A 22,598-nucleotide genomic window follows, 5' to 3' on the forward strand; every position below is an offset into this window, starting at 1 on the left:
ATCAGAATGAGCATGTGTCAAGTGCACCGCCTCGTTTTAGGATCTCCAACAATCTGAGCCGGGACTGGACGCACTCACCTTCCGGACGGCCTTCTCCCAGGACTTGGGTGTCCCCGCCTTCCCAGATCCCTATACTGTGCCGGCCTCCCGTGGAAACAGGGACGTGCTACAGGGAGCGGAGGGGAGGGAGGGAAGCCCAAGGGAAGCATGTGGTTAGAGACCAACTACGGAAAGCCGTAACCTGTTTTATTAACACGGAAACTGCACAGCTGGGACTTCAGCCAGGTGACTTGTAGCCGATGAACAAGCCCCACACTTAGCAGCCTCCCAGGGACCCTCTGAGGGGCTCTCCCTGCTGCTGGCAGGGAAGGGAGTGAGAGAGCAGCAGGGAGGCAGGTGCACACAGCTATTCCTCGAAGAAGGCCAACGTGAACTCCCCAGGGTCATCTCCACACCGCGGCCCCTCCAGCCGCTCCAGCTCTTTTCCAGCATCTTCCAGGAGTTGCTCCAGGTCCAGGTCACTGGAGGTGTCATCATCAGGGGGGACACTTCCAGCCTTCTTTCCCCCCCGGGGGACAGACCCCATGATGAGCTGGTGGGGTCAGGCCCTTGGGCACCATTCTAGCTTCTTTGTCCTCAGACAAGCTGGTTCCTGTGGCTTTGCTTTGGGGAGCTTCTTGTTATCCAGTCTGTTATGTTTTTCTCTCTCCTACGGCTTTGACACATCAGCTCTTATCCCACCCTGGGATCTGGGCCCCAAAGCCCTCTCTGGCAAGACACCTGAAGCTTCCTGTAGGAAGAGGTGAACAGGGAGGGCTCTGAGTAATACCCTTGTGTTTGCAGAGTGGACAAGATACTGGAACTTCAAGGCTGGGCAGGGACTGAAGTCCTGGGCAAGGAGTCAGAGCTGGGCCACAGGTAACAGATGCCCAGAGAAATCAGGAAGTGTTTATTACATGGCGTTCACAGACAAAATACCAAGCTCTGAAGCATTCACAGAAGCATTTTTCTTAGTTTCTGCTCTCAAGGGGCACAGTGGGGAGGGGACATTTCCAGAAATAATGACCAACACCGGTCATATTTAATGCTAAGTGAATAATACAGAGGGGCGCCTGGGTGGCTCAGATGGTTGAGCGTCTGCCTTCGGCTCAGGTTGTGATCCCAGGGTCCTGGGATCGAGTCCCACATCGGGCTCCCTGCTCGGCGGGGAGCCTGCTTCTCCCTCTACCTCTGCCTCTCTCTCTCTCTCTCTCTCTAATTCTCATGAATGAATAAATAAAACATTTAAAAAAAAGAATAATACAGACCAAAAACTAATGATGTAATATATGGTGATTAACATAACAATAAAAAATTAAAAAAAAAGAATAATACAGAGAATGCATTACAAGAGTTTAAAGTAGGGGTGGGAAATTCAGAGGAGGCTTTTCTGTAGGAGATGAGCTGAGCTGAGCCTGGATGATCGGGATGGTACAGAAGAGGGAGGAGGGCAGGCCTGTGGGAGAAGGAGGCAGGCGGGTCCGGCAGGCAGCAGGCAGTCCCAGCAGAGCTGAAGCAGTTTGTCTTCGGAGTGGGAGAGAAAGTTTTGTGTTATTTGCAGGCAATGTGGAGCCCCTGAATATTTGTGAGTAGAAGCATCTAACCATATGGGTCAAGTTTTCCCAAGAGGTTACATAAAAGGGAAGCTGGAAGAAACTTCTAGAAGTACAATCATTCTGGGCCCCACCCTCTACGGCTGGTTTCCCAGTTCCCCGTGGCCTTTCCAATGGGTCATTGGCACCAGTGTTTGTATCCACCCAGGACTCCTCCTGTTGCGACTGAAAGCAGAAGGCAGCTTAGGCAGCAAAGTGGGGGCTTAGTCCAGGTGACGAAGGAAGAATGCGGGGTGGGTCTGGCTTTCAGAGCGCAAACTTGTCTGTCTCGGGATCTGTTTCTCTTAATTGCTCATTTCTGCCCCCTACTGTTCAGCTTCAGCCTCAGCCTCCACTGGACCCCAGAGCCCATGGGCTCTTCCCAGAAGGTGGCAAATAACTTCTCCTCTCACGTCAGTTTTTAAAGTTTTTATTTAAATTCCAGCTAGCTAACATACAGGGTAGTATTGGTTTCAGGTGTGCACATCGTGATATATGTAACTATAGTGATTCAACACTTCCGTACATCTCCCATGTCAGTCTTTCAGGAAAGAACTAGACTTTTTCCCACTAGCTCCAACAAAACCCCTAAGATGGCCAAGCCTTGACTAACTTAGGTGACCTGCCCATCCTGGGGACAATCAGTGTGGCCAAAGAGATGTGTTACTCTAGGTGACCAGACCTGAGTCGTGGGCAGAGGACCATGTTCTGGAAAGTAAGTCAGGACTGGAGTTTTATTTGTACAAGTTGAAAGTGCATAGTTCTAAATAACCCCCATCCGCTCCTTTTTCATCCTCCCTACAGCCCTGAAGCTGTTGGATCTACACTCCACATTATCAGATGGGGCCCCTGATGGCCCCGGAGACCACTCAGGGCACAGTACTGCATTGGTGGGCCCACAGCTGGCCCCTGTACTCGCTCCACACACCAGTAACCTCCCTGCACTCTGTGGTCCAGGAGCTAGAAAACCTGGCCAAGGGCCCCCACACCATGGTAGTTCTGAGGCTGGGTCCCCATATTGCCACCTTCACTCCATTTATCTTTATCTGGTGACTGGCAGGGATCTGGGCAGCTATGGCTGAACTGTTGGCCCGGAACTCTGCACTCTGTGGTCATCAAACTGGCCAACACCAACTACAAGTCTCTGCGTGGCAGCTACTGGTTCACCCTCTAGGTGAACCGGTTCCTCTGAGCTGCCTTTGGTGGACACCAGGGGAATAACCCCCGGTCAGGCCCTGCCCCATGGCATCCACCCAGGGTGGTTCATCATCTGCAACAAGGTGGACTTGCTCCTTTCCTTCATCTGCCCCACCTGAATGCTTCTGCGGTCCTGGGACTGTGTGATGGACGGCCTGGGACACAGCTGTGAACAGGACCAGTGCCATAATAGGATTTCTAGGGTAAGAGCAGGTGCCACTGACTTCTCTTGCCTGGAAGACCACAAGAGCTTCCGAACCAGTCCAGCTGATTCTATTCTTGCCCCACTCTGACCACTGCTCCTCTCAGAACAAGAGTACTTACTTTAAATGAGACCAAGTCATTAGCCTCCCCAGAAGCCAAAGCCTTCTATCTCAGTATAAATCCAAATCCCTAACTGGGGTCCACGATGGCCTGGCCGAACTCTGCATCCTCCTTTGTTGTCACTCTCCTCTGGCACTCTGCAGTCCAACTCCATGCTCTTCTTGCTGCTCAAGCAGGTCAAGCCATCCTGCCTCAGGACCTTTATCCCTGCTGTTCCTATGCCTGGAATGCACATCTGCCAGATCCTAAGATGGTTGGCGTTCTTCCCATTCAGTTCCCTGATTAAAAATGATCTCCTCTGAGGCTTTTCCTGACCACCTTAAATAAAAGAGGCCATCTTCCCATCCAGGCACTCTACCCCCATCTTGCCTTCCTTTTCTTTCATATCACTAAACACAATCTGTAATTATTTGGTTTACGATTATTAGTTGTCTTTCTGTCTCTGTAGGATGTAATCTCCGTAAGGAACAGGGAGTTTGTCTAGCTTGCTCACTGTTGCATCCCCTTGAGCTAGGGCAGTGCTTGAATCATTGCAGGTGTTAAATATTCCTCAAACGAACAGATGGATGAAAGTCAGATGACTAAGGTGTTACTTCTATGCCCTGCACCTTCTCTCAGCAAGCCTCCATCTTATGAGAAGCAACTGGCCAAAGTGCCCCCTGTTGCAGTTGCTAATTACCAAATCTGCATGATTATCGCTATTAACGATTCACATTCACATTAGGGCTTTATGATTTTCTATGCAGTTTTCTATTTTTATTTTGGACGACACTCCCAAGAACGTTCTCCCATTTTATGGGGGCCCCACGAGGTGGCACACGGCTGAGCCAGTCCTTGGTCCTAGTTTGGTTGCAGAACCAGTGATATAGGGCGCCTGGGTGGCTCAGATGGTTAAGCATCTGCCTTCAGCTCGGGTCATGATCCCAGGGTCCTGGGATCAACCTCCCCCCCCCCCCCCCCCCCGCATCGGGCTCCCTGCTCCGCGGGGGGCCTGCTTCTCCCTCTCCCTCTGCTTCTCCCCCTCCCTGCTCATGCTCTCTCTCTCTGTATCTCTGTGTCTCAAATGAATAAATAAATCTTAAAAAAAAAAAGAAAAAAAGAACCAGTGATATAGATGACTGTCCTCGCTGGAAAACCGGCCTCTTGCAAGGGCTGGAAGCGATCACCCCTGACTCCTCTGGCTCGGCTGACAGGGCGGTTCCTCTGGTCTTCTGGACGTCAGTTCCCTGGCTGAGGGGCTTCCCTGACCACCCTAAAGGGGGCTCCGTGACCAGGCACGACCACGTCCGCAGTTGCTAGGACCCTCTTTCGGCTCCGCTCCTGGGCCACCGGGTCTTCGCTCAGCGCTTGCCATGAGTCTTCGTCTCCGTTGCGCTCAAACACATCGCCCGCCACCACCACGGTGCCCAGGGCCGTGCCCGCCACCACCACGCTCACGTCCCGCTGGCCCCCATGGCCCGGCGTGGCCCACACCTCGAGCCCCGGGCCCAGCTGCAGGGGCCGCTCCTCACCTAGCCCGTGGGGGAGGTAGCGGCCCCCGGGGAGGCAGAAGTCGTGCGAGACCAGCAGAGCCGCCCCGGGAAAAAGCCCCAGGTTCCCGATGTGATCCGAGTGTCCGTGGGTGCCCACCACCAAAGTCACGTCTCCGGGGGCCACGCCCTGCCCCGCCAGGGCCACCAGCAGCGCCTCCCGAGCCCAGGGGCCGCCGGTGTCCACGAGAATGGGGCCACGGGCCACCTCCTCCAGGGCGGTCTTCGCCCCGCCGCCCTCGGGCGGGGACTCTCGGGTGCTGGAGGCTGAGCCCCAGGCCTGAGGCAGCACAAGCGTCACGGAGCCGTCGGCGCGTACCGCATCGTCGACCCCCTCCGGCTCCGCGTAGCCCCGCAGCAGGACCACCACGGAGTAGGGGTCGCCGCTCACTAGCAGAGGCGGCTCCCCGGGCAGCGGCTCGGTCCGCACCAGAGCGCTCATGGCAGGATCGGGACGGCTGGGGAAGGGAAATGGGGATGTGGGCGACTGCCCAGTCCCTTGGGGTTCCCACGTGCGCCCTGCCTCCTCCAAAGTAGCTCCTTCCAAGTCTGTTCTTTGCCACCCCCTTCGCACCCTTAAGATGGTATCGCCCCAACGCCCTTCCGTAGATGGTATCGTCCAAGCTGCCCTTAGCCTGAACCCGCCAGTCCCTCAGTGTCTTCGGCCGTCGCCACACTTCTCGTGCGGTAGGTCCTCACCCATCATCCCCCAAGGATATCCTCTTTGTTTCCCTCATTCTAACCGAGGCGCTCCCCGCCTTGGACGTAGTTTCAGCACTTCTCCTAATTCTTGCCTCACTCCATAGTTAGAGCCACCCTCGGAGAAGCGCGCGACATTTTGTCCTCTGCGAGCTCCCGTAAACCCGGAGTACGGTGGCCGAGCCGAACGCGGATTTTTAATTCCGGTGCATTCTCCCGCACGCGCCGAGGCGGGTTGCACAGACCGGCGCCTAGATGTTTATCAGCCGGGGGACCCCTGCCAGCCTCCCTGGACTGCAGATTACAAAGCACCATTAGCTTCTAACAGCCGGCGACCTACGGCTCTATTCTCTTGGGCGCTGCTCTATCGGCCAGGTATGATGTGTGCAGGACAGTTGTTTGAAACTACGGGGCCAGGTGATATTTAAAAAAACTTTTTTTACTAGCGCTGTAGAAAATTTGGCACCTGTGAAATTACATGGTCGGCCCTCGGTGAAATGAGTATGAAGTAGACTAAACATCTACCCCACCTAACTTATCAACATCGCCCCATCCTCATAGTGTCCCCTTCTCGTTCAGTTTGTTGGCTTGTAGCCTAGACGCAGGCAGTGTGTGTAGGTTGTAGAGAATGTCCACGCTGCCTTCTTCTTGTAAGGGTCTAGAAACAGACCCCGAGGGCAAAGTGCCTTTCCCGAGACCCACAGCTCCAATGCCTTCACTGACCTCTGGGTGGGGTGGGAAGTAGGAGAGAGATTTAAAGGGGAAAGCTTTCAATACTGTCACCACACACACACCTGCCAATTAAGGGGCCAGATGGCAGGCAGGGGACTCATCTGTTGGAGCAGGCCTTCCGCCTACTGCTCCCACCTTTGTCCCCATAGCCATGCCATGCTGCACCACCAAGATCCTGCCTGAAACCAGACAGCTACAAGCTCTGGGATGGGATCACTCACACATACACACACACCCTTATGTGGAGCAGGGAGAGCTCAGACTTCAGAAGGTTCTTCTCCATGACTCCTGCCCCTTCCTGGGGGCTCAAAGGCAAGAGTCAAAGGTCCTCTGGGTCATGCTTGGAGTGCCCTGGTGTGTTGATCATCTCTTCCTCCTCCTCCTCCTGATACTGCTCCTCCTCCCCTTCTGTCTTCTTTTGCCTCTCCGTGATCTTCTCCTTTCCAGTCCAAGTTTCCTGTAGACACGCTAGGTTGGGTGATAGAAAACAATTTCGATATTAATCTGGGGGGTAGAGGAGGTTGGGGCCTGGCAGGAAAGGGGCCAGCCCCACACACTTACCAGTTTCAGCAGGGGGGAGCACATGACCTTCGCAGAGAAAATGCTGTAGGGGCTGCTCCTGATGATGGAAGTACCAGTCTCCCACGACATCTTCAAACTCCTCCAGCATCGTCTCACACTGATCAAGTGGAAGGGTCAGAAAGGCATCTACTCTGCTGGGCTTTGGAAACGCTCCTCTCTGCTCTTCACTCCTGTCTGCCCACCCCACCCTAAAGAGCAGGTAGCCAGGAGGCTAAACTTGGCGTCCAAGATGGTAATCCTCATTCATTCAACAAACATTTACTAAAACCTATTCTGCCAAGTAGGCTATTAAACTCTTGTGTCTCCACTCCTTGCCTATAAAATGGGAAATGGTAACAGAACCATTGTTCTGTTACCACATGAAGTTGTTGTGAGGGTAAAACGGGGCAGCAGCTGGAAAGTATGTGGGCCTCAATCTGGCACATAGTAGGCGCTCAGTATGTGGTAGTAGATATTATCAGCCTCCATTATTACTCCTTGATATGCTCCTGGGCCCACTTCAGTCAATGACAGACTCTCACTCCGCACCCTTCTCCTGCTCAGAGGCGGAATTCCCGAGGATCCAGGTCTCCCCTCAGGTTCCCTTCTCATTGCCCCGGGCAGTGCAGTATCCTGTCTTACCTGCTTCTTGAGGAACGTGACTTCCACGCTGGGCTCGTCCCATAGCTCCAGAGGGATCCCCAGATCCACCTTCACCCCCTTCTGCACCAGACCTTTCAGCGTTGCCATGGTCTGACTCTGACCCTGAGAGATAGGAATTCGGGATCAGCCCAGCTCACTGCCCCACCTCATCCTTCCCCTTTCTGCCACAGCAGCATTGTCAACTACCAGAGACTCCATGAGGGCGACATGAGGGAGTCTAACAATGGGGAGGGGACATCCTCCAGAGGTGGAGGGAGATGGGTCCCAGGGGATACCCGTTCTTGTTTCTGAAACGTGGGATGCTGCCCTAGGGAAGAGTCTGACCTTGGCATATCTTAGTGAGCCCTTGCGCTCGGCATGAACGCTGTAATCTAGGATCCGCTCACACAGATTCTCCAAGGCCTCTTCCAGCCTTGTCTCTCTGTGGGAAGAGGGGAAACAAAGATTTCTTGGATGCTGTAGGAGCTCCCAGGGCTCCCTCAGGGGTCGGAAGGTAGATGAGCAACAAGAAGAACTCACGAGACACTGTAAGGGATGTGTTTCTTTCTCTTGCCAGTGTCTAGCACCTGCCCCAGCTCCAGCACCTCTCGAGATCGGCCAGTGTGACTGAGCTTTTCCTGTAGCTCCAGGCTCAGCAGCTTACACACTAGATGTCCACAAGGATGTGAAAGATAAACAAACATTCCAACAACTCATTCTGTAGATGAACAAAAGCAGCAGACTAGAGCCAGACCGGCTGGGTTAGAATCCTGACTCAGCCACTTAATAGCTATGTGGTAATTCTGCTGTGTCTTGGTTTCTGCATCTCTAAAATGGAGATAACAATATAGTTGAACCTCCTTCATAGGGGTGTGATGAGGATTAAATAAATCAACCTCTGTAAAGCCCGTATAATAGTGCCTGGCATATTGGGAGCACTGTATAAGTGTTTGCTTTTATTCTGCAGTTATTTATTGAGCTCATATACGCATGAGAGCAATAAGACCCATGATCCCTATCCACGGGACATTGCTGATGTAGTTGGGGACAGATAAATGATGACAATGTGGTGTGATGGGCCCTACACTAGAGGTTCACAAGAGATTTAATCTCTTTAGGAAATGCAAAATTCATTCAGTGGTCATTTACTGAATTGCTGCTAGCTTGTGATTTCCTTAAGGATGAGCATTGCATATGTTCCACCACTGTCTTCCAGCAACTAGCACCTGGCCTGGCATGAGGTGGGTCCCAAGAAAGGGGGTGGCCTATACAGAAGTGCCAAGCAAGCTAAACACAGGGCAAGTTAACAAAAGTGCCTTAAGTGTTCCAGGGACTATGCTAGGACCTCGGAGATACAGGTGCTCTTCTTCCCTCCAAGGGCTTACAATATAGTAGGAGGTGACAGAAAAGGAAGAAGGCTTCCAAAGGAATTGACATCTAAACTGGGTCTTGAGAATCAAAAACAGAAGGGAGAGGGTTATTTCAGGCAAAGGGAAAAAGTGTGCTGAGGCACAGAGTGCAAGAGGATAAGGCAGGCTCAGTGACAGCTGAGAAGTTCAGTGTGGCTGAATCATGGGCACTTTGAGGATGGGAGTTGAGACAGAAATATAAGAGCGATGGGGGCCATACAACAAAGAGACTTCTATGCTGTGCCAAAAATGGGTGTATTCTGACCACAGCAGGAGGCCTACAGAGGTGTTAGAGCAAGGAGGAGAGGCGAGGTAGGCTCAGGTCATGCAGAACACCAATACTGAAATGCAGGGTGGAGTGGGGTGAAAGGAAAAAGAGTCCAGGGAAGAAATTAAAGTCAGGAAGGCAACAAACTAGGGAACCAGGGAACTCAACGGCCCAGCTCTGAAGTGTTTCCCCCCACCCCACCCAGTCACCACCGTCATGCAGCCACATAAGATGCTGCTCACAGTAAAATCCGTAAGTACCCTCTGCAAAGCCTCACACGTATGGGGAACCTCCTCCATTTCTGTGGCCTCCTCTTTATGAGCTTCAAGGCCTTACTTACTTACCCCCAAACCCTCCCCAGGAAAGCATGGGACCTGTAATTTGAGAGCGTCTCTGCAAGAGTGGAGCAGAGGACGTTCATAAGGTATGAGCCTCACACCCAGCTCCTGCAGGCTTCCCAGGTTTAGGTTTAGTGTTATGGGGGGAAACACACTGAATGCTCAGTGGGTGGGGGATCCTGGGCAGCCTCTGAACTACAGTTCCCACAGATCACGGGCTACGCAAGCGAGAAAAAGAGGACTTCCTCTGAATGCCCTATGGGAATTGTAGTGCCACAGTTGTGGGGTAGCGCTACGGATTCCCTCCCTTGACCCCCTTCGAATTCAGCCAAGCTCCATCAGGATCTCCCTCAGGTCTTAAAGGAGATCGAGTGACCCCCCCCAACGCGGTCCATTTGGTCCGGTCCAGACTAAGGAGATGGGCAGAGGGATGCGAATAGGGGCCACTCCCTTTAGATACCTTCGCATTTGCTGGGCAAGCGTTCTGTGTCATCGTCTTCCTCCTTCGGCGTCCCAACCCAAGCGCCATACACAGCCAAAATGAAAAGCAACATTCCCAGCCGCACAGGTCCCATGACAAAGTGCTGTCCACAACCAACAAGCCCTTGCCTTCAAACCAACTTCGGGAAGGCAGCGGGCCCTTTAAGTTCCGAGGGGGTCGGAGGGAATTTCCATCCAGCCTGGCTTGGGAGGCGCACGCGCAGTCCCGGTCCGGAAGGGGGTGGGGCCTCATTGCGCTCCCGGCTCTCCCGCTTCGGTTTTGCGGCACCTCTTAGGGTCCTGGCCGCGGGGTAGCGAAAGTATAAACTGAAGTAATTGTAGCAGGAGGGTGTGCTTCTTGCACGTAGGGAGAAAAACCCGTTTTTTATACCACTTCAACTCGTGAGCCTAGGAGACTCATTCCGGCTCGGGGAAGGGGCAGTGACTTCCTCTCGGTCTCTGCTAGGACCTGCTCCCGGGAGGGGGCGGGGCCAAGATGGCGCCGAGCGCCGGGTGAGCGGTGCTTTGGCGGCGGTGAGAGACTTTTTCTGCGTGGGGCGTTCGGCTGGCGGGGGCGGGTCTGAGAGCTACCCGGGACTAGGCCCTCTGAAGGGCTTGTGTGGGAGCCTGGAGGAGGACGGTGGGTTGTGTGTCCGTGCGCCTGGGGACTCTGTGTGTGCGTGTGTGTTTGCATTGGAGGATGTTGGGGGGATGAGGTGGGCTCTCAGCGCCTTCTTCCGCGCTGTACCCATTCCTTGGGGAGCTTCGACTCGCTTCCTTGCTGGGGAAGCCACTACCCACATCTAGTTAAAGGTAACCCTTTTCTGTGAAGTTTTCCTGCCGACTCCACTGACCTGAAGGTGTCCTGAGGTCGTAGCGTGTTTTGCGAGCTGTTACTGGCAGTCGGTACGGAGGGTATTGAAGGCTTAGTAAGAGTTCACCAGTGACCTGGGATACAACAGCGTCTTGTATACCTGGCGCCAGGCACAGAGTATGTGTTGAATAAATGTGTTCCCTGAACATAAGACTTAGCGGAGGAGGAGACCAGATTCTCTTTCGCTTCCGTGCTCCCTCCTCCAGCACGCCCCCGTCAACACCCCGCAGTCAGTCTAAACACTTTTGACAGTAGTCTTCCGAATGCCAACTTCAAGCGAGCCACTGTCCTTTAGGCCACAAAGCAGGTTCCGAGCTTGGACCTATATCTTGTTCATCTTGATAATCGTGGTACCGTGAATTTATTGAGCACCTACATCTCTAAGCCTTATAATTCACTGATTTATTCAACAAATGATTTACTGAGTACAGTGGCTCAGGCACTAGTGTGGGATCTTGTAATACATCAGTGAGCATAACGCAAAGACTTTTGTCCACACAGTGGGGGGTGGAAAGGGAAGGTGTGGTGGTGATAAACAATTAGAAATGATAGAGTACATATTAGTAGATGTTAAATACCACGAGGGGGAAAAGCAGAGTGGGATTGGAGTGTGGTGTTGAATAGGGTGAGGGGAGTAGGCAGCCAAGCTGGCATCTGGGGAAGAGCATTCAAGGCAGAAGGAAAAGAGCAAAGGCCGTAAAGCAAGAGCTTCCCTGTGTGGTTTGAACAGCAGGAGAACACTGGGGCTGGATCAAGATGGAAGAAGGAAGGAAAGCAGATCAGAGATGTGTTGGGGAGAGGGCAAATTATGAAGGGCCTTACAGACTGTAATGAGGATTTTGGATTTTACTCTGTGGTAAATGGGGAGCCACTACAGGCTTTTGAGCAGAGAAATGACCCAGTCTGATTTATATTTTGACAGAATCACTCTGGCCGCTGTGTTGGGAATAGATGTGGGAAGCAAGGGTGGAAGCAGGAAGACCTTGTCAGGAGACTGTGGAAGTTAGCCAGGCGAGAGATGATGGTGACTTGGCCATGCAGTGGGAGTGGAGGAATCCGGTTGGATCACCTGGCCGATTTGATGTGAGGGCTCACGTAGAGAGTGAGTGCCTGGATAGATGGCATTACTATGAAGATGAAGAAAAATGGAGCGGGTGGGGAGGGAGATCAGGAGTTCAGTTCCAAAAGAGATTTTAAGTCGACAGTTTGATACACAAATCTGGTGTTAGGAAGAACATTCTGGGCTGAGGATATAAACTCGGCCACCATCAGCCTATCAGCACTGTTGAAAATTGAGGATAGTTGACATCGCCAAGGGAGTAAGTGTAGCTACAGAAGACAACCAAAGACCGAGCCCAGGATGCTCCGGCATCAGGCAGATGACAAGAGGAAGAACTGGTCAAGGAAACAGGGGTGGCCAGTGAGGTAGGAGGAAAGCCAGGGGAAGGCAGTGGAGTAAAGAGTTTTCAGGAGGGAGTAGTCAGCTATAGTGTGTGCTTCTGGCAGGTCAGGTATGATGAGGAAGGAGAGTGGTCCTTGGATTTGGCAATGTGGAGTCATCAGTGACCTTGATGAGCAGTTTCGGGGACCTGGTGGTGTCAAAAACCTGCTTGGGGTAGGTGCAAGAGAGGAGAGGAGAAGAATTAGAAAGTTAAGATAACTTTCAGGGAGTTTGGTTGCAAGGAGGAGCCGAAAACCGTATATGTTGGAGAGAAAGTGAAATGAAGAAAATAGTTTTATATTTCTAATTGTGAAATACACATAAGCTCACCATTCTAAACCATTTCAAGTGTACAGTATAGTGGGATTAAGTATGTTCACATTGTTATACAACCATCACACCATCCATCCTTCCAGAACTCTTCATGTTGTAAAACTGAAACTCCATTGCCATCAAACACTAGCTCCCCATTCTTCCCTGCCCTAGCCCCAGCAACCCAATTCCACTTGCAGAGTCGATGAATTTGACTCCTCTAAGAACCTCATATAAGTGGAATATATACCATTTGTTCTTTTGTGGCTGCCTTATTCCACTGAGCATCGTGTCCTCAAGGTTCATCCGTGGTATAGCACATGTCCGAATCTCCTTCCTTTTTAAGGCTGCGTACTATTCCATTGTATGCATAGACCACCGTTTTGTTTTCTTAAGATGGGAGGAATAGCTGCATTTTGTAGGCTGGCAGGAATGACTGACTGGGTAGGTTAAAAACTTGGTGGTGATGCAGGGAGAAAGCAGGGTTGGGAGTTGGTGAGAGGCAAGAGAGGCTTCCCTAACAGGTAGGGGGCGCGTGGGCGGCTAAGCCCCGTAATGGTCTCTGTGCTGGGCGTGGAGCCTACTTAAAAATGAAATACTTAAAGTAACAGGTGCGAAGGCAGGGGATGTGGGCACCGGTGCTGTTAGGTTGGTGGATGTGGTGGGAATCTGTGGAGGTTCCTTCTGATGGCCTGAAGTAAGGAAGAAAGGCAGTATCACGTAGGACAGAGGGAGACAGTGCCTGGAGGTGTAGTATGATTGTCTGGCAGCATGAGGGGCCTGTGTGAAGTTCATGGCCATGAATTTAAAGTAAGAACTGGTTGGGATGGTTGTGTGTTTTTTTATCACATTAAATTATACAGGTGTTTAGGCTCAGAGTGGGAGTGTTGTATTTAACCGCTACTGCGTTTGTGTCAAGCGTGAATAATGGTGCAAGAAGGGGCAGGAGAGATGAAGGTATACACGAAACAGCCTCAGGAAACAAAGCCTTTTCCACATTCCACATATGGGTCAGAAACCCAGAGGTGGGAGAATGTCAGTAATTTGCCCAAATAACCCAGCTGGGGAGTCTAGGGCCGGGATTTCAGTCGAGGCCACGTCCATTCACTGTGCCTCACTTGCACAACACTGCGCACAGAATGGGGAGCTCAGTACATTGTGTTGCACTGGATCGGATTACTACCTGCTTCCATTACATCCAGTGCTGACTCACGTTTCTTTTTTATCTCTTCTGCCTACCCCATCCCCCTGGCAGGGTCTCCGTCTCTCCACCCTGGGGTATCACTCTTTGGGGGAGGGAACAAGGGGCTCCAGAATGGCCGAGGAGAAGAAGCTGAAGCTCAGCAATACGGTGCTGCCCTCGGAGTCGATGAAGGTGGTGGCCGAGTCAATGGGGATTGCTCAGATTCAGGAGGAGACCTGCCAGCTGCTGACTGATGAGGTCAGCTACCGCATCAAGGAGATTGCCCAGGTAACCTGACCCGTCCGCCCAGCCCTGCGTCGTATCAAGGATGCTGCTCAGGCCCCCTTCTTCCTCAGGCTGTCAGGCTGATGTCTGTCTGTCTCCCACCCCCAGGATGCCTTGAAGTTCATGCACATGGGGAAGCGGCAAAAGCTCACCACGAGTGACATTGACTACGCACTGAAGCTAAAGAATGTCGAGGTGATTGGGGCACGCAGGACTGAGGTTGGGGGGGTGGGGGCAGGGTGGTGAGATCCGTCCTCCCAGATGCTGCATTTGCCTTCGGCCATGGCTCCTCAGGCTTCCCTCTCATCCTGGTGTCTCTCTCTCTCTCTCCTGATATAGCCGCTCTATGGCTTCCACGCTCAGGAGTTCATTCCTTTCCGTTTCGCCTCTGGTGGGGGCCGGGAGCTTTACTTCTACGAGGAGAAGGAGGTTGATCTGAGCGACATCATCAATACCCCTCTGCCCCGGGTGCCGTTGGACGTCTGCCTCAAAGGTTGGGGGTGGGGAGAGCAAGGCGGCGGGGAGGAAGGAGAGGGGGTGGGGATCACAATGGAGAAGCCCACTGCGTGAGATCGCTGGTGAGTTGCAGGAAGTGGGAACAGGACGCAAAACGCGTTCCTAGTGCCGAGTGGCTCCTTAGTGTCCATGTCTAGCAGTTCAACTTGACACCTTCTTTCCTCGCAGCTCATTGGCTGAGCATTGAAGGCTGCCAGCCAGCTATCCCGGAGAATCCACCCCCAGGTAACCTTGTCCAAGCCCAGAGCCCACCCCTGTCTGTCTCACCTTCCCTCTCCTTCCTTTCCATCCCCTGCCACTGTCCTCACTCCTGCTGTGACCGCTTTGCCACCAGCTCCCAAAGAGCAGCAGAAGGCTGAAGCCACAGAACCCCTGAAGTCAGCAAAGCCAGGCCAGGAGGAAGACGGACCCTTGAAAGGCAAAGGTCAAGGGGCTGCTCCAACCGATGGCAAAGGTCAGTACTGCTAGGCCAGGCCTCTCCTGGCTCCTGCCCCAAAGCCAGATGGCGAGCTGTGAGGAGGTCTCACTGGGCAGGGAGCAAAGGTTTTTCTGGTTCGAGGCCTCTCCTGGAGCTTTTGTTTTCAAACCTGTCTTCCCACTTCACCCAGGGAAAGAGAAGAAGGCGCCACCCCTGCTGGAGGGCGCCCCTTTGCGGCTGAAGCCGCGAAGTATCCACGAGCTGTCTGTGGAGCAGCAGTTGTACTACAAGGAGATCACCGAAGCCTGTGTGGGCTCCTGTGAGGCCAAGAGAGCGGTGAGGCCCCCCTGACCTGCTTTTACCGGATCCCTTCTCCCGGAAGTCCCACGAACCTGTCCCGGTCTCTGCCCGCACGTCACTCGCTCCCTCCCCCCACAGGAGGCACTGCAGAGCATCGCAACGGACCCGGGGCTCTATCAGATGCTGCCACGATTCAGCACTTTCATCTCGGAGGGGGTGAGAGGAGGCAGACGGCCAGCACCTAGGATGAGGTTCCGGGCAGTGAGGAGGCGGCAGGGGAGCTCATCTGAGGGTCTCACCGCCCCGTCACCTCCCTCCCACAGGTCCGTGTGAATGTGGTGCAGAACAACCTGGCCCTGCTCATCTACCTGATGCGCATGGTGAAGGCGCTGATGGACAACCCCACGCTGTATCTAGAAAAATATGTGAGCGGTCCTGCCCACCCACCTTTCCACCCAGGGTCGGGGCACCTTGCTGCCACTAATGGGAAGCCATTTGTCAGAATTAGCCAACTAGCCACTCCTTCCTTAGGTGCATGAGTTGATTCCAGCTGTGATGACCTGCATTGTGAGCAGACAGCTGTGCCTGCGGCCAGATGTGGACAATCACTGGGCACTCCGGGACTTTGCTGCCCGCCTCGTGGCCCAGATCTGCAAGCATTTCAGCACGACCACGAACAACATCCAGTCCCGGATTACCAAGACCTTCACCAAGGTGAGCAAGATTGAGGAGTGTAGGGGCACCTGGGTGGCTCAGTGGGTTAGGCATCTGGCTCTTGATTTCAGCTCAGGTCATGATCTCAGGGTTGTGGAATCCAGCACTCATGCTCTGTGCTCAGCAGGGAGTCTGCTTGAGATTCCCTCCCTCTACCTCCCACACACAAATAAATAAATAAATTTTAAAGAATGAGGAGTGTAGACTTATTTCACATCTCCACCCCAGGGTGGTGACCAGGACAAAGCTTTAGCCAAGCCAGAGGTGGATCAGTGTGGGAAGAGGAAAGGACACTGAAAACACAGGGTAGAGGGACAGGGCCTCGAACTCGAGCCCTCTCTGGAACGTCTTAATGATCCACAACAAAAGCGTGTTCATTAGACTTGGTCCTTAACAGTTAGTCTCTCAGGCCCCTTGAGCCGGGTTTCTCTTCCTTCCCCTTACAGAGCTGGGTGGACGAGAAGACTCCGTGGACCACACGTTACGGCTCCATCGCAGGCCTGGCAGAGCTGGGACACGATGTGAGGCCCCAGCAGCAGGGGGAGCACTGGGGGAAAGGAGGTATCCTGGGTCCTAGTGGGCAAGAGCCCCACCCGGGAGACCCCGAGGTGACCCAAGGTTCCTGGCTTCTCCCCTTCCTTTCCAATAGGTGATTAAGACTCTGATTCTGCCACGGCTGCAGCAGGAGGGAGAGCGGATCCGCAGCGTCCTGGACGGCCCTGTGCTGAGCAACATCGACCGCATCGGAGCTGACCATGTGCAGAGTCTCCTCCTGGTGACCAGAGCCCCCATCCCTGCCCTCCCCCATCTTCTTCCCACTCCCACCCCCCCCACACACACACGGGTACAATGTTCAGCAAGCCATGGTTGGCTTTTATTCACTCATCCCATCTTTGCCTCATATAATCAAAGTCCAATACTGTTGTGCAGATGGAGACCAAGGCACCAAAAGGTTAAGTAAGAAATAAGAGATCTTAACTCTTAGCACGGGACATCCCCTAGAAGGGACTGCCCCTGAGGCTTCTGTATCACTGTGCTCCGTTCCGTGCAAGGCATCACCCTGTGGACCAACCACCCCTTAGAAGTCACTAGTGTATTCAGCAAGTCACCCAGTCACACCAGTGGGTGCTTGCTGTCCTCTGAGGAAAAGCCAGCGATCCTCACACGCACGGCTCTCCCAGCAGTCCAGCCCGCGCCAGAAACATACTGAACTACCGGGCACTTTTTTCTTCACCCCTTCCCTGTCACACTTCCTGAGGGGCCCGGCCCTCCACCTACTGGCTTTTCTTTACTTTCTCTGCAGAAACACTGTGCCCCTGTTCTGGCAAAGCTGCGCCTACCACCTGACAATCAAGATGCTTATCGGGCAGAATTTGGGTCCCTCGGACCCCTCCTGTGCTCCCATGTTGTCAAGGCCCGGGCCCAGGCTGCTCTGCAGGCTCAGCAGGTCAACAGGACCACTCTGACCATCACTCAGGTCCGTGATGGGGGAGGGGGGCTTGGTGAAGAAACGTGGGGGGGATGGGGGGAGGGGACTCAGACAAGAGCTTACTTTTGGAAAACATGGGGCCCTCTGAGAGAGCAGTGTTGGGGGGAGTCTGGGCCCCCTTAGTGGATGATTCCCCAACCCCAGGGAGACCTGCCGAGAGCAGCAACAGGTGCCCTTCCTCTTCTTAGACCTTGACATTTTCTTCTCCCCTCTTCTTCGTGCAGCCCCGGCCCACGCTGACCCTCTCACAAGCCCCTCAGCCTGGCCCTCGAACCCCTGGCTTGCTGAAGGTCCCTGGCTCCATCGCGCTGCCTGTGCAGACATTGGTGTCTGCCCGAGCTGCCGCCCCGCCTCAGCCTTCCCCTCCTCCAACCAAGTTTATTGTAATGTCGTCCTCCTCCAGTGCCTCATCCACCCAACAGGTACTGGGAGCCACGTGGGACCTGGGGTGGTGGGGAGCATGACCAGGGCTACCTCCAAGTACCCTGGGGGCCCCAGAGTGGAGCCCAGTTCCCTCTGGGCCCAGACAGGAGCGGGAAGGGCCATTTCGAGGAGGCCCGTGAGGCTGTGGCTGCTCATCCTGAGCACGGCTCTCGAGCTGGCAGCAGCCTCCAGGCTCCTGAGCATGTGAGCTGTGATCAGCTGTCCGGCTGGAGCAGGTGAATCCTCCCCCAGGCAGTGCCTTTCCTTTCTTCCCCCAGGTCCTGTCCCTCAGCACCTCAGCCCCTGGCTCAGGCTCCACCACTACCTCTCCCGTCACCACCACAGTCCCCAGCGTGCAGCCCATCGTCAAACTGGTCTCCACTGCCACCACCGCACCTCCCAGCACTGCTCCCTCTGGGCCCGGCAGCGTCCAGAAGTACATTGTCGTCTCTCTTCCTCCTACAGGGGAGGGCAAAGGAGGCCCAGCAGCCCATCCTTCTCCAGCTCCTCCCCCATCCTCAGCCCCCTCCCCGCTTGGGGGCAGTGCCCTCCTTGGGGGGAAACAGGAAGCTGGGGATAGCCCTCCTCCAGCTCCAGGGACTCCCAAAGCCAATGGCTCCCAGCCTCCTGGATCTGGCTCCCCTCAGCCTGCACCTTAATGCTGTTGTATATCTGCCAACGTTCTTCTGTCCCTGACTCTCTCTCTCTCTCTCACACTCACACACACGCACGCACGCACGCACGCACGGTGGAAGGGAGTAATAGTTTGCTTCCTCCACGTTACTTTTTTTTTTAGATATTGTACAGCCAGTTCCTCAGAATAAAAGTTTGATTTGTAAGTTCTGATCCACCTCAGCCCTTTGTGTGTCAGGTGCCATGGGACGGTCGAGCTTGTCGACCAGGACTTGTCTCCTGGCCTCTCAGGACTCTGTGGACTCTTCAGCCTGATCCATAGCCTCGGGCCAGAAGGGTGGAAAAGACAGTATCCTCCTCTCCAGCTCTGCAGACAACCACCTTTGCTGCCCGTGTCCTCGTTTGGGGAGCCTCAGATCCGGATGACATAGGCATCACTGTGGCTTAGGTGTCGCACCCACTTGTGGGGGTTGGCATTGCCGCAGGGTCTGAATGCCAGCCTGAGGAAGCGAACCTGGAGGCCGGAGCACGTGTGCCGGGGAAGTTCAAACGAGAGGCTGGCGGGACCCAGACCCAGAGGGGCCGAGGTGGAGGGTGCTTGACCAGGAGGCCCAGGGAGGCCCGGAACATCCATCTGTAGGAGACAGAGGCCAGGGAGGGGTACTGAGGCCCAGAGGATGGAGGGCAGGGAGGCTCACCGCAAGAGGAGGGACAGGTCGGGGCTGACCGTGCAGGTGGAGGAGAGGGTCTCAGAGAGTCAGCAGCTTGTACCTGGAAAAGGCCTGACAGCTGGGAGCCGCCCTGAACCCGAGGCAGGTCCCAGCGAAGGGCTCCCTCCCCCAGCTCTGCCTTCTGCTCGGGGCCGCTCAGCTCCTGCGACAGGCTGTAATTTGGAGAGGCGCTGCGCTCAGTCCCTGCCTTCCTGGGGCAGGCCAGTTGTCTAGGGAAGCTGGTGCAACCGCCCGAGCCCCCGTGCCTCACCCACTAACCTGACCACCCCTCGTGGCAGGGGAAGGTGCAGCCTGACATTGAGAGCTTGGCTGCAAAGAAAAAAGGAACAGAGTCAGCCCCTGGAAGGCAGTGACCAGTTCCCACTCTTCATTAACATCACAACTAGGGTTCAGCACGAGTGCTACCCCATCCCCTTCCCGAGTCCTCCTGCCTCTAACTGAACAGGATTCCGAAGCCAGTGGATGCACCTGAAGGCGGGAGCAATAGGTATGTGGGCCTTCTGTCCTACCCCACGTAACAGAACTAGGCTTGGCTGACCCCCACTCATACCTCTTCGGGGGCAGGTCGCATCGTAACTTCAGATAAACCTGGAGCCTGGGTGGAAGGGCATGGTAGTGTTACTCGCTGGCAGCTCACCATCCCCCCCGCCCCCCCCCCCGGGGCCTCTGTGCATGGCTGCCGAGTGGGTCATGCCCCAGGCAGTGAATCCACTAAGGGCTGAGTCCACGTTGGGGGGAGGGTGTCTTTTCCTGACTTGTATTCTCTTACCCCCATTCCTCCATAATGAGTTTTGGGAACATCTTTGTATTGGCTTAGACTTCAGAGAAGTTCCAGAGCAGGGAAACGGTCTCACCTGCCCGAGCCTCGGTCCCACTGCACAGAGGGAAAGAGCCGGAAGGGGAGCGGGGAGGGGAGGTCGTCTGAGAGTTGGTACCGCATCACAGTCAGCTGGGACCAGACAGGAACGGAGGTCAGTTTGGTCTCCTCACCCCTGAACTGCCTCCCTTCCCCGTGGTGGATGGAACATGCTAGGCCAGCCCGATCCTGACCTCGCCCTGAGGGGGCTGCAGGCGCAGAATTCGATGAGACTCAAACTCTTCCAGAAGCACGGAGCTGTGAAATGAGACCTCATCCACCCGGATCCCCGGTCCGTAACCTGGAAGGAGAAAAAGTCTCCTCTTGGAAGCCACGTTGTGGGAGAGGAGAGCAGGAGGGGAGAGCTGGGGAGAACCTGTCTCTGTTCCACACGACTTCTGGCGGTGACCTCTACGTAGGAGAGAGACCTACTTTCTTCTCACCTCTCAGTTCTGACTTCCCCACACAAAATTCTTCTGTCAAGCCGATGCGCATCTCTGTCAGAGAAAAGAACATCAGAAAAGGCTGCCAGATACCACCATACACAGCACCGAGGAGACTGTCCCACACCCCAGCCTGGGCCAAGCCTGCAGACTTCTCACCAGAGCCACTGGGAAGAAAGCTCTTGAGGCGGATCTCTCCCTGCACGTCTACCTTCAGCAGCGAGCCCTAAGAATGGCGGAGAGCTCAATGCTCTGAGGTGACACTCCCCCCCCCCCCATACATTTCCCAAATGCCATCTGTCCTCAGCTCCAGGGTTGGGGGCCCAAACTTACATTAGATGCTATCAGCACAGACAGTCTCTCGACCACATCCAAAAATACTTCATTCTTTTGGCTCTGAGGAAGAGAGGGGATTTGGGCACTTGGAGGCTGAACGGCCTGTGTTCTAAAGTGAACAGGCAGAAAGGACAGGGTAGTGGAGGCTAGGACCCTGGGGTGGGGACACGGGGGTAAGGGAAGGGATTATCCCCATCTGGCAACACCAGGATCTCCATCTCTGGTGTCCCAGAAAAAAATGAGAGGGCCTGACTCCATCACGCCCACCCTCACCTGGTCAGAGCGGCTGGTCAGGACGGGGCGGCTGGCTGCACTGCTGGGGGCCACTTTGCTCTGCTGCGTCTCGGCCCCAAACTGGAAAGCCCCCAAAGCAACAGCCTTCAGGTTTGACACTACCCACCAGCCCTCCTCCTCCTCCTTCCCTTGACTAACCAAACCAACACTGCTGAGGTCAAAGAGGCTGAAGGGCTTGCTGACCACAGCCTCCGTCTGGATGAAGTTCCTCAGCATCTCCATGGACGTGGTCTGTACGTAGCCATAGTCCTGCGGGCAGGGAACAGCCTTTGAATGGTCAGCGGAGGAAAGGGGTGAGAATGAATGGACTCAGCCTCCCCTTCACAGCACACATCTGCAGGGCCTGGGCGCCCTGGGGGAGATCCCTGGCCTCACCAGCACTTCATCCAGGAGTTCGTAGACAAGAGCCACGTTGCGGGAGATGGTCCCCTCGCTCAGGGAGCCACAGTAATCGCCCAGGAGAGTGGCCAACCTGAGAAAACAGGATGGAGTGTGCATATCCCCCTGCGGTCGCATCCCCGCGCCCAGGTGCCCAGCCCTGCCCTCCTCACCGGGAGAGCAGCTCGAGGAGGCTGAAGGGAGAAATGTTCTCTGAAGTCGTGGCCACCAAATAGAGGCCGCTGTGTCTGATGTGAATGAAATGACGGTCATCGTGGTGCTGAGGCAGAGGCGGGGAAAAGAGCTGTGATTAAGGGCCCGCGAGACTTCCTAGCGGGGGGCCTTGGGGCGAGCCAGAACCCGCCCCCCGGGGCTCAGCTGCCTAATGTGTCAGCGGAGGTAGCCCCCCACCCCCGTAACTACCCCGGAGTGGCAGAGCTGCGCCCGCTATAGTGTTAGCGCTCGAGAAACGGTCGCTCCGAATATTTGGCAGAATGTACCCCCAATCCCCAAGCGGAAGCTCTCAGGGAAACAGCCCTGGGAGAGAGGAGGCGCCCCCTACCCCCAGCCCACCGGGAGCCTGCCCCACGCCCCGCCACTGGTTACCATGACAACCGGGGACTCATCTCCGGGTAGTCCCGTCAGCTTCCGGTAGAAGAGCTCGGCCACATCCCGACCGCCACTGTCCCCGCGGACTGAGCGGGTGGAAGGACAGCTAAGGAGTCGGCGACACAGGCTGGCTCTGGGGCACTACTCCCACCCACGCCCCCCTCCCGCCCCGCAGGTCAAGGATACAATCCTTGTAGATGAGCGGGTCCCCTTTGGAGGACAGAATGAAGAACTGGGAGATCATGGCGGTTCTGGAGACTAGGCAAGGAGACAACGAAAGTTGGGCCTGCCCCGCCCTGCGGCCGCGGAACAAAAGGACGCACGTAGGCTGTCCCTTTAAGAACAATTTCTCCTCCGCCCGTGCCAGCTCGGACCGCGGGAAACCCAGCGCCCGCCCCGCCCCGCCCCGCCCCGCCCCGCCCCGCCTTTTCCTCCCGGTGCCCGCGCGCCGCTGCCCCGTCACTCAGACCAGTCTCGCCCGAAGATTGGCCGAGGCTGGGACAGGCGGGCGAGTGGGAGGGGCGAAGGGCCTCCTTTCTGATAGGTCCACACG

At 55.0% G+C, this 22,598-nt stretch overlaps 4 protein-coding genes across 10 annotated transcripts; 1 reads left to right on the forward strand and 3 right to left on the reverse strand.

Annotated features, from left to right (window-relative positions):
- Window positions 1-67: 67 nt before the first annotated feature.
- On the reverse strand, window positions 68-5,703 carry MBLAC1 (metallo-beta-lactamase domain containing 1). 3 transcript variants are annotated; one of them, XR_015766409.1, is made up of 2 exons: window positions 4,256-5,703; window positions 68-1,563 (listed from the first exon to the last, which is right to left on the reverse strand). XR_015766409.1 is itself a non-coding variant. In XM_028109861.2 (2 exons), the coding sequence occupies exons 1-2, from the start codon at window positions 5,121-5,123 to the stop codon at window positions 1,415-1,417; spliced, it is 609 nt and encodes a 202-aa protein (XP_027965662.2). In that variant the 5' UTR covers window positions 5,124-5,703; the 3' UTR covers window positions 68-1,414. The 3 variants fall into 3 exon arrangements, 2 of the variants coding, with proteins under 2 accessions (XP_027965662.2, XP_027965661.1); XM_028109861.2 differs by having other exon boundaries at window positions 4,664-5,703; XM_028109860.2 differs by lacking the exon at window positions 68-1,563 and having other exon boundaries at window positions 4,138-5,139; window positions 5,425-5,703.
- On the forward strand, window positions 5,600-18,604 carry TAF6 (TATA-box binding protein associated factor 6). Of its 4 annotated transcripts, none has more exons than XM_028109858.2 (15): window positions 5,600-5,755; window positions 13,693-13,908; window positions 14,014-14,100; window positions 14,245-14,398; window positions 14,590-14,646; window positions 14,756-14,875; window positions 15,030-15,175; window positions 15,278-15,355; window positions 15,463-15,564; window positions 15,671-15,853; window positions 16,300-16,374; window positions 16,503-16,628; window positions 17,157-17,330; window positions 17,567-17,764; window positions 18,044-18,604. In XM_028109858.2, the coding sequence occupies exons 2-15, from the start codon at window positions 13,753-13,755 to the stop codon at window positions 18,422-18,424; spliced, it is 2,037 nt and encodes a 678-aa protein (XP_027965659.1). In that variant the 5' UTR covers window positions 5,600-5,755; window positions 13,693-13,752; the 3' UTR covers window positions 18,425-18,604. The 4 variants fall into 4 exon arrangements, with proteins under 4 accessions (XP_027965659.1, XP_027965655.1, XP_027965657.1 ...); XM_028109854.2 differs by lacking the exon at window positions 5,600-5,755 and adding an exon at window positions 10,163-10,344; XM_028109856.2 differs by lacking the exon at window positions 5,600-5,755 and adding an exon at window positions 10,258-10,323.
- On the reverse strand, window positions 5,799-10,055 carry CNPY4 (canopy FGF signaling regulator 4). 2 transcript variants are annotated; one of them, XM_028109862.2, is made up of 6 exons: window positions 9,791-10,055; window positions 7,856-7,982; window positions 7,661-7,757; window positions 7,316-7,438; window positions 6,674-6,791; window positions 5,799-6,580 (listed from the first exon to the last, which is right to left on the reverse strand). In XM_028109862.2, exons 1-6 carry the CDS (start codon window positions 9,903-9,905, stop codon window positions 6,432-6,434), a joined length of 729 nt encoding a protein of 242 aa, XP_027965663.1. In that variant the 5' UTR covers window positions 9,906-10,055; the 3' UTR covers window positions 5,799-6,431. The 2 variants fall into 2 exon arrangements, with proteins under 2 accessions (XP_027965663.1, XP_027965664.1); XM_028109863.2 differs by having other exon boundaries at window positions 7,856-8,033; window positions 9,791-9,878.
- On the reverse strand, window positions 16,706-22,427 carry AP4M1 (adaptor related protein complex 4 subunit mu 1). Its single transcript, XM_028109859.2, has 15 exons — window positions 22,232-22,427; window positions 22,043-22,131; window positions 21,610-21,716; window positions 21,434-21,530; window positions 21,197-21,307; window positions 21,038-21,118; window positions 20,762-20,824; window positions 20,588-20,654; window positions 20,429-20,482; window positions 20,180-20,286; window positions 19,984-20,078; window positions 19,680-19,724; window positions 19,388-19,438; window positions 19,170-19,281; window positions 16,706-19,032 (listed from the first exon to the last, which is right to left on the reverse strand). Exons 1-15 carry the CDS (start codon window positions 22,287-22,289, stop codon window positions 18,811-18,813), a joined length of 1,359 nt encoding a protein of 452 aa, XP_027965660.1. The 5' UTR covers window positions 22,290-22,427; the 3' UTR covers window positions 16,706-18,810.
- Between the last annotated feature and the right edge of the window lie 171 nt (window positions 22,428-22,598).

This window comes from Eumetopias jubatus, unplaced genomic scaffold, assembly GCF_037043125.1.
Source record: "Eumetopias jubatus isolate StellerSeaLion01/CBP00866 unplaced genomic scaffold, mEumJub1_p1.0 scaffold_12, whole genome shotgun sequence".
Classification (NCBI taxonomy): Eukaryota; Metazoa; Chordata; class Mammalia; order Carnivora; family Otariidae; genus Eumetopias; species Eumetopias jubatus.

Coding starts and splice junctions, on each gene's coding strand:
- CNPY4 (XM_028109862.2), bottom strand. CDS start 9,905: ATGGGACCTGTGCGGCTGGGAATGTTGCTTTTCATTTTGGCTGTGTAT. Junction 7,758..7,855: donor CACATCCCTTACAGTGTCTC/GTGAGTTCTTCT, acceptor CTCTTCCCACAG/AGAGACAAGGCTGGAAGAGG. Junction 7,439..7,660: donor GCTCACTAAGATATGCCAAG/GTCAGACTCTTC, acceptor CCTATCTCTCAG/GGTCAGAGTCAGACCATGGC.
- MBLAC1 (XM_028109860.2), bottom strand. CDS start 5,123: ATGAGCGCTCTGGTGCGGACCGAGCCGCTGCCCGGGGAGCCGCCTCTG.
- AP4M1 (XM_028109859.2), bottom strand. CDS start 22,289: ATGATCTCCCAGTTCTTCATTCTGTCCTCCAAAGGGGACCCGCTCATC. Junction 20,655..20,761: donor CTGTGCTGATAGCATCTAAT/GTAAGTTTGGGC, acceptor CGCCATTCTTAG/GGCTCGCTGCTGAAGGTAGA. Junction 20,483..20,587: donor CTTTCTTCCCAGTGGCTCTG/GTGAGAAGTCTG, acceptor TTTCTCTGACAG/AGATGCGCATCGGCTTGACA.
- TAF6 (XM_028109858.2), top strand. CDS start 13,753: ATGGCCGAGGAGAAGAAGCTGAAGCTCAGCAATACGGTGCTGCCCTCG. Junction 13,909..14,013: donor GCATCAAGGAGATTGCCCAG/GTAACCTGACCC, acceptor TCCCACCCCCAG/GATGCCTTGAAGTTCATGCA. Junction 15,356..15,462: donor GCACTTTCATCTCGGAGGGG/GTGAGAGGAGGC, acceptor TCCCTCCCACAG/GTCCGTGTGAATGTGGTGCA.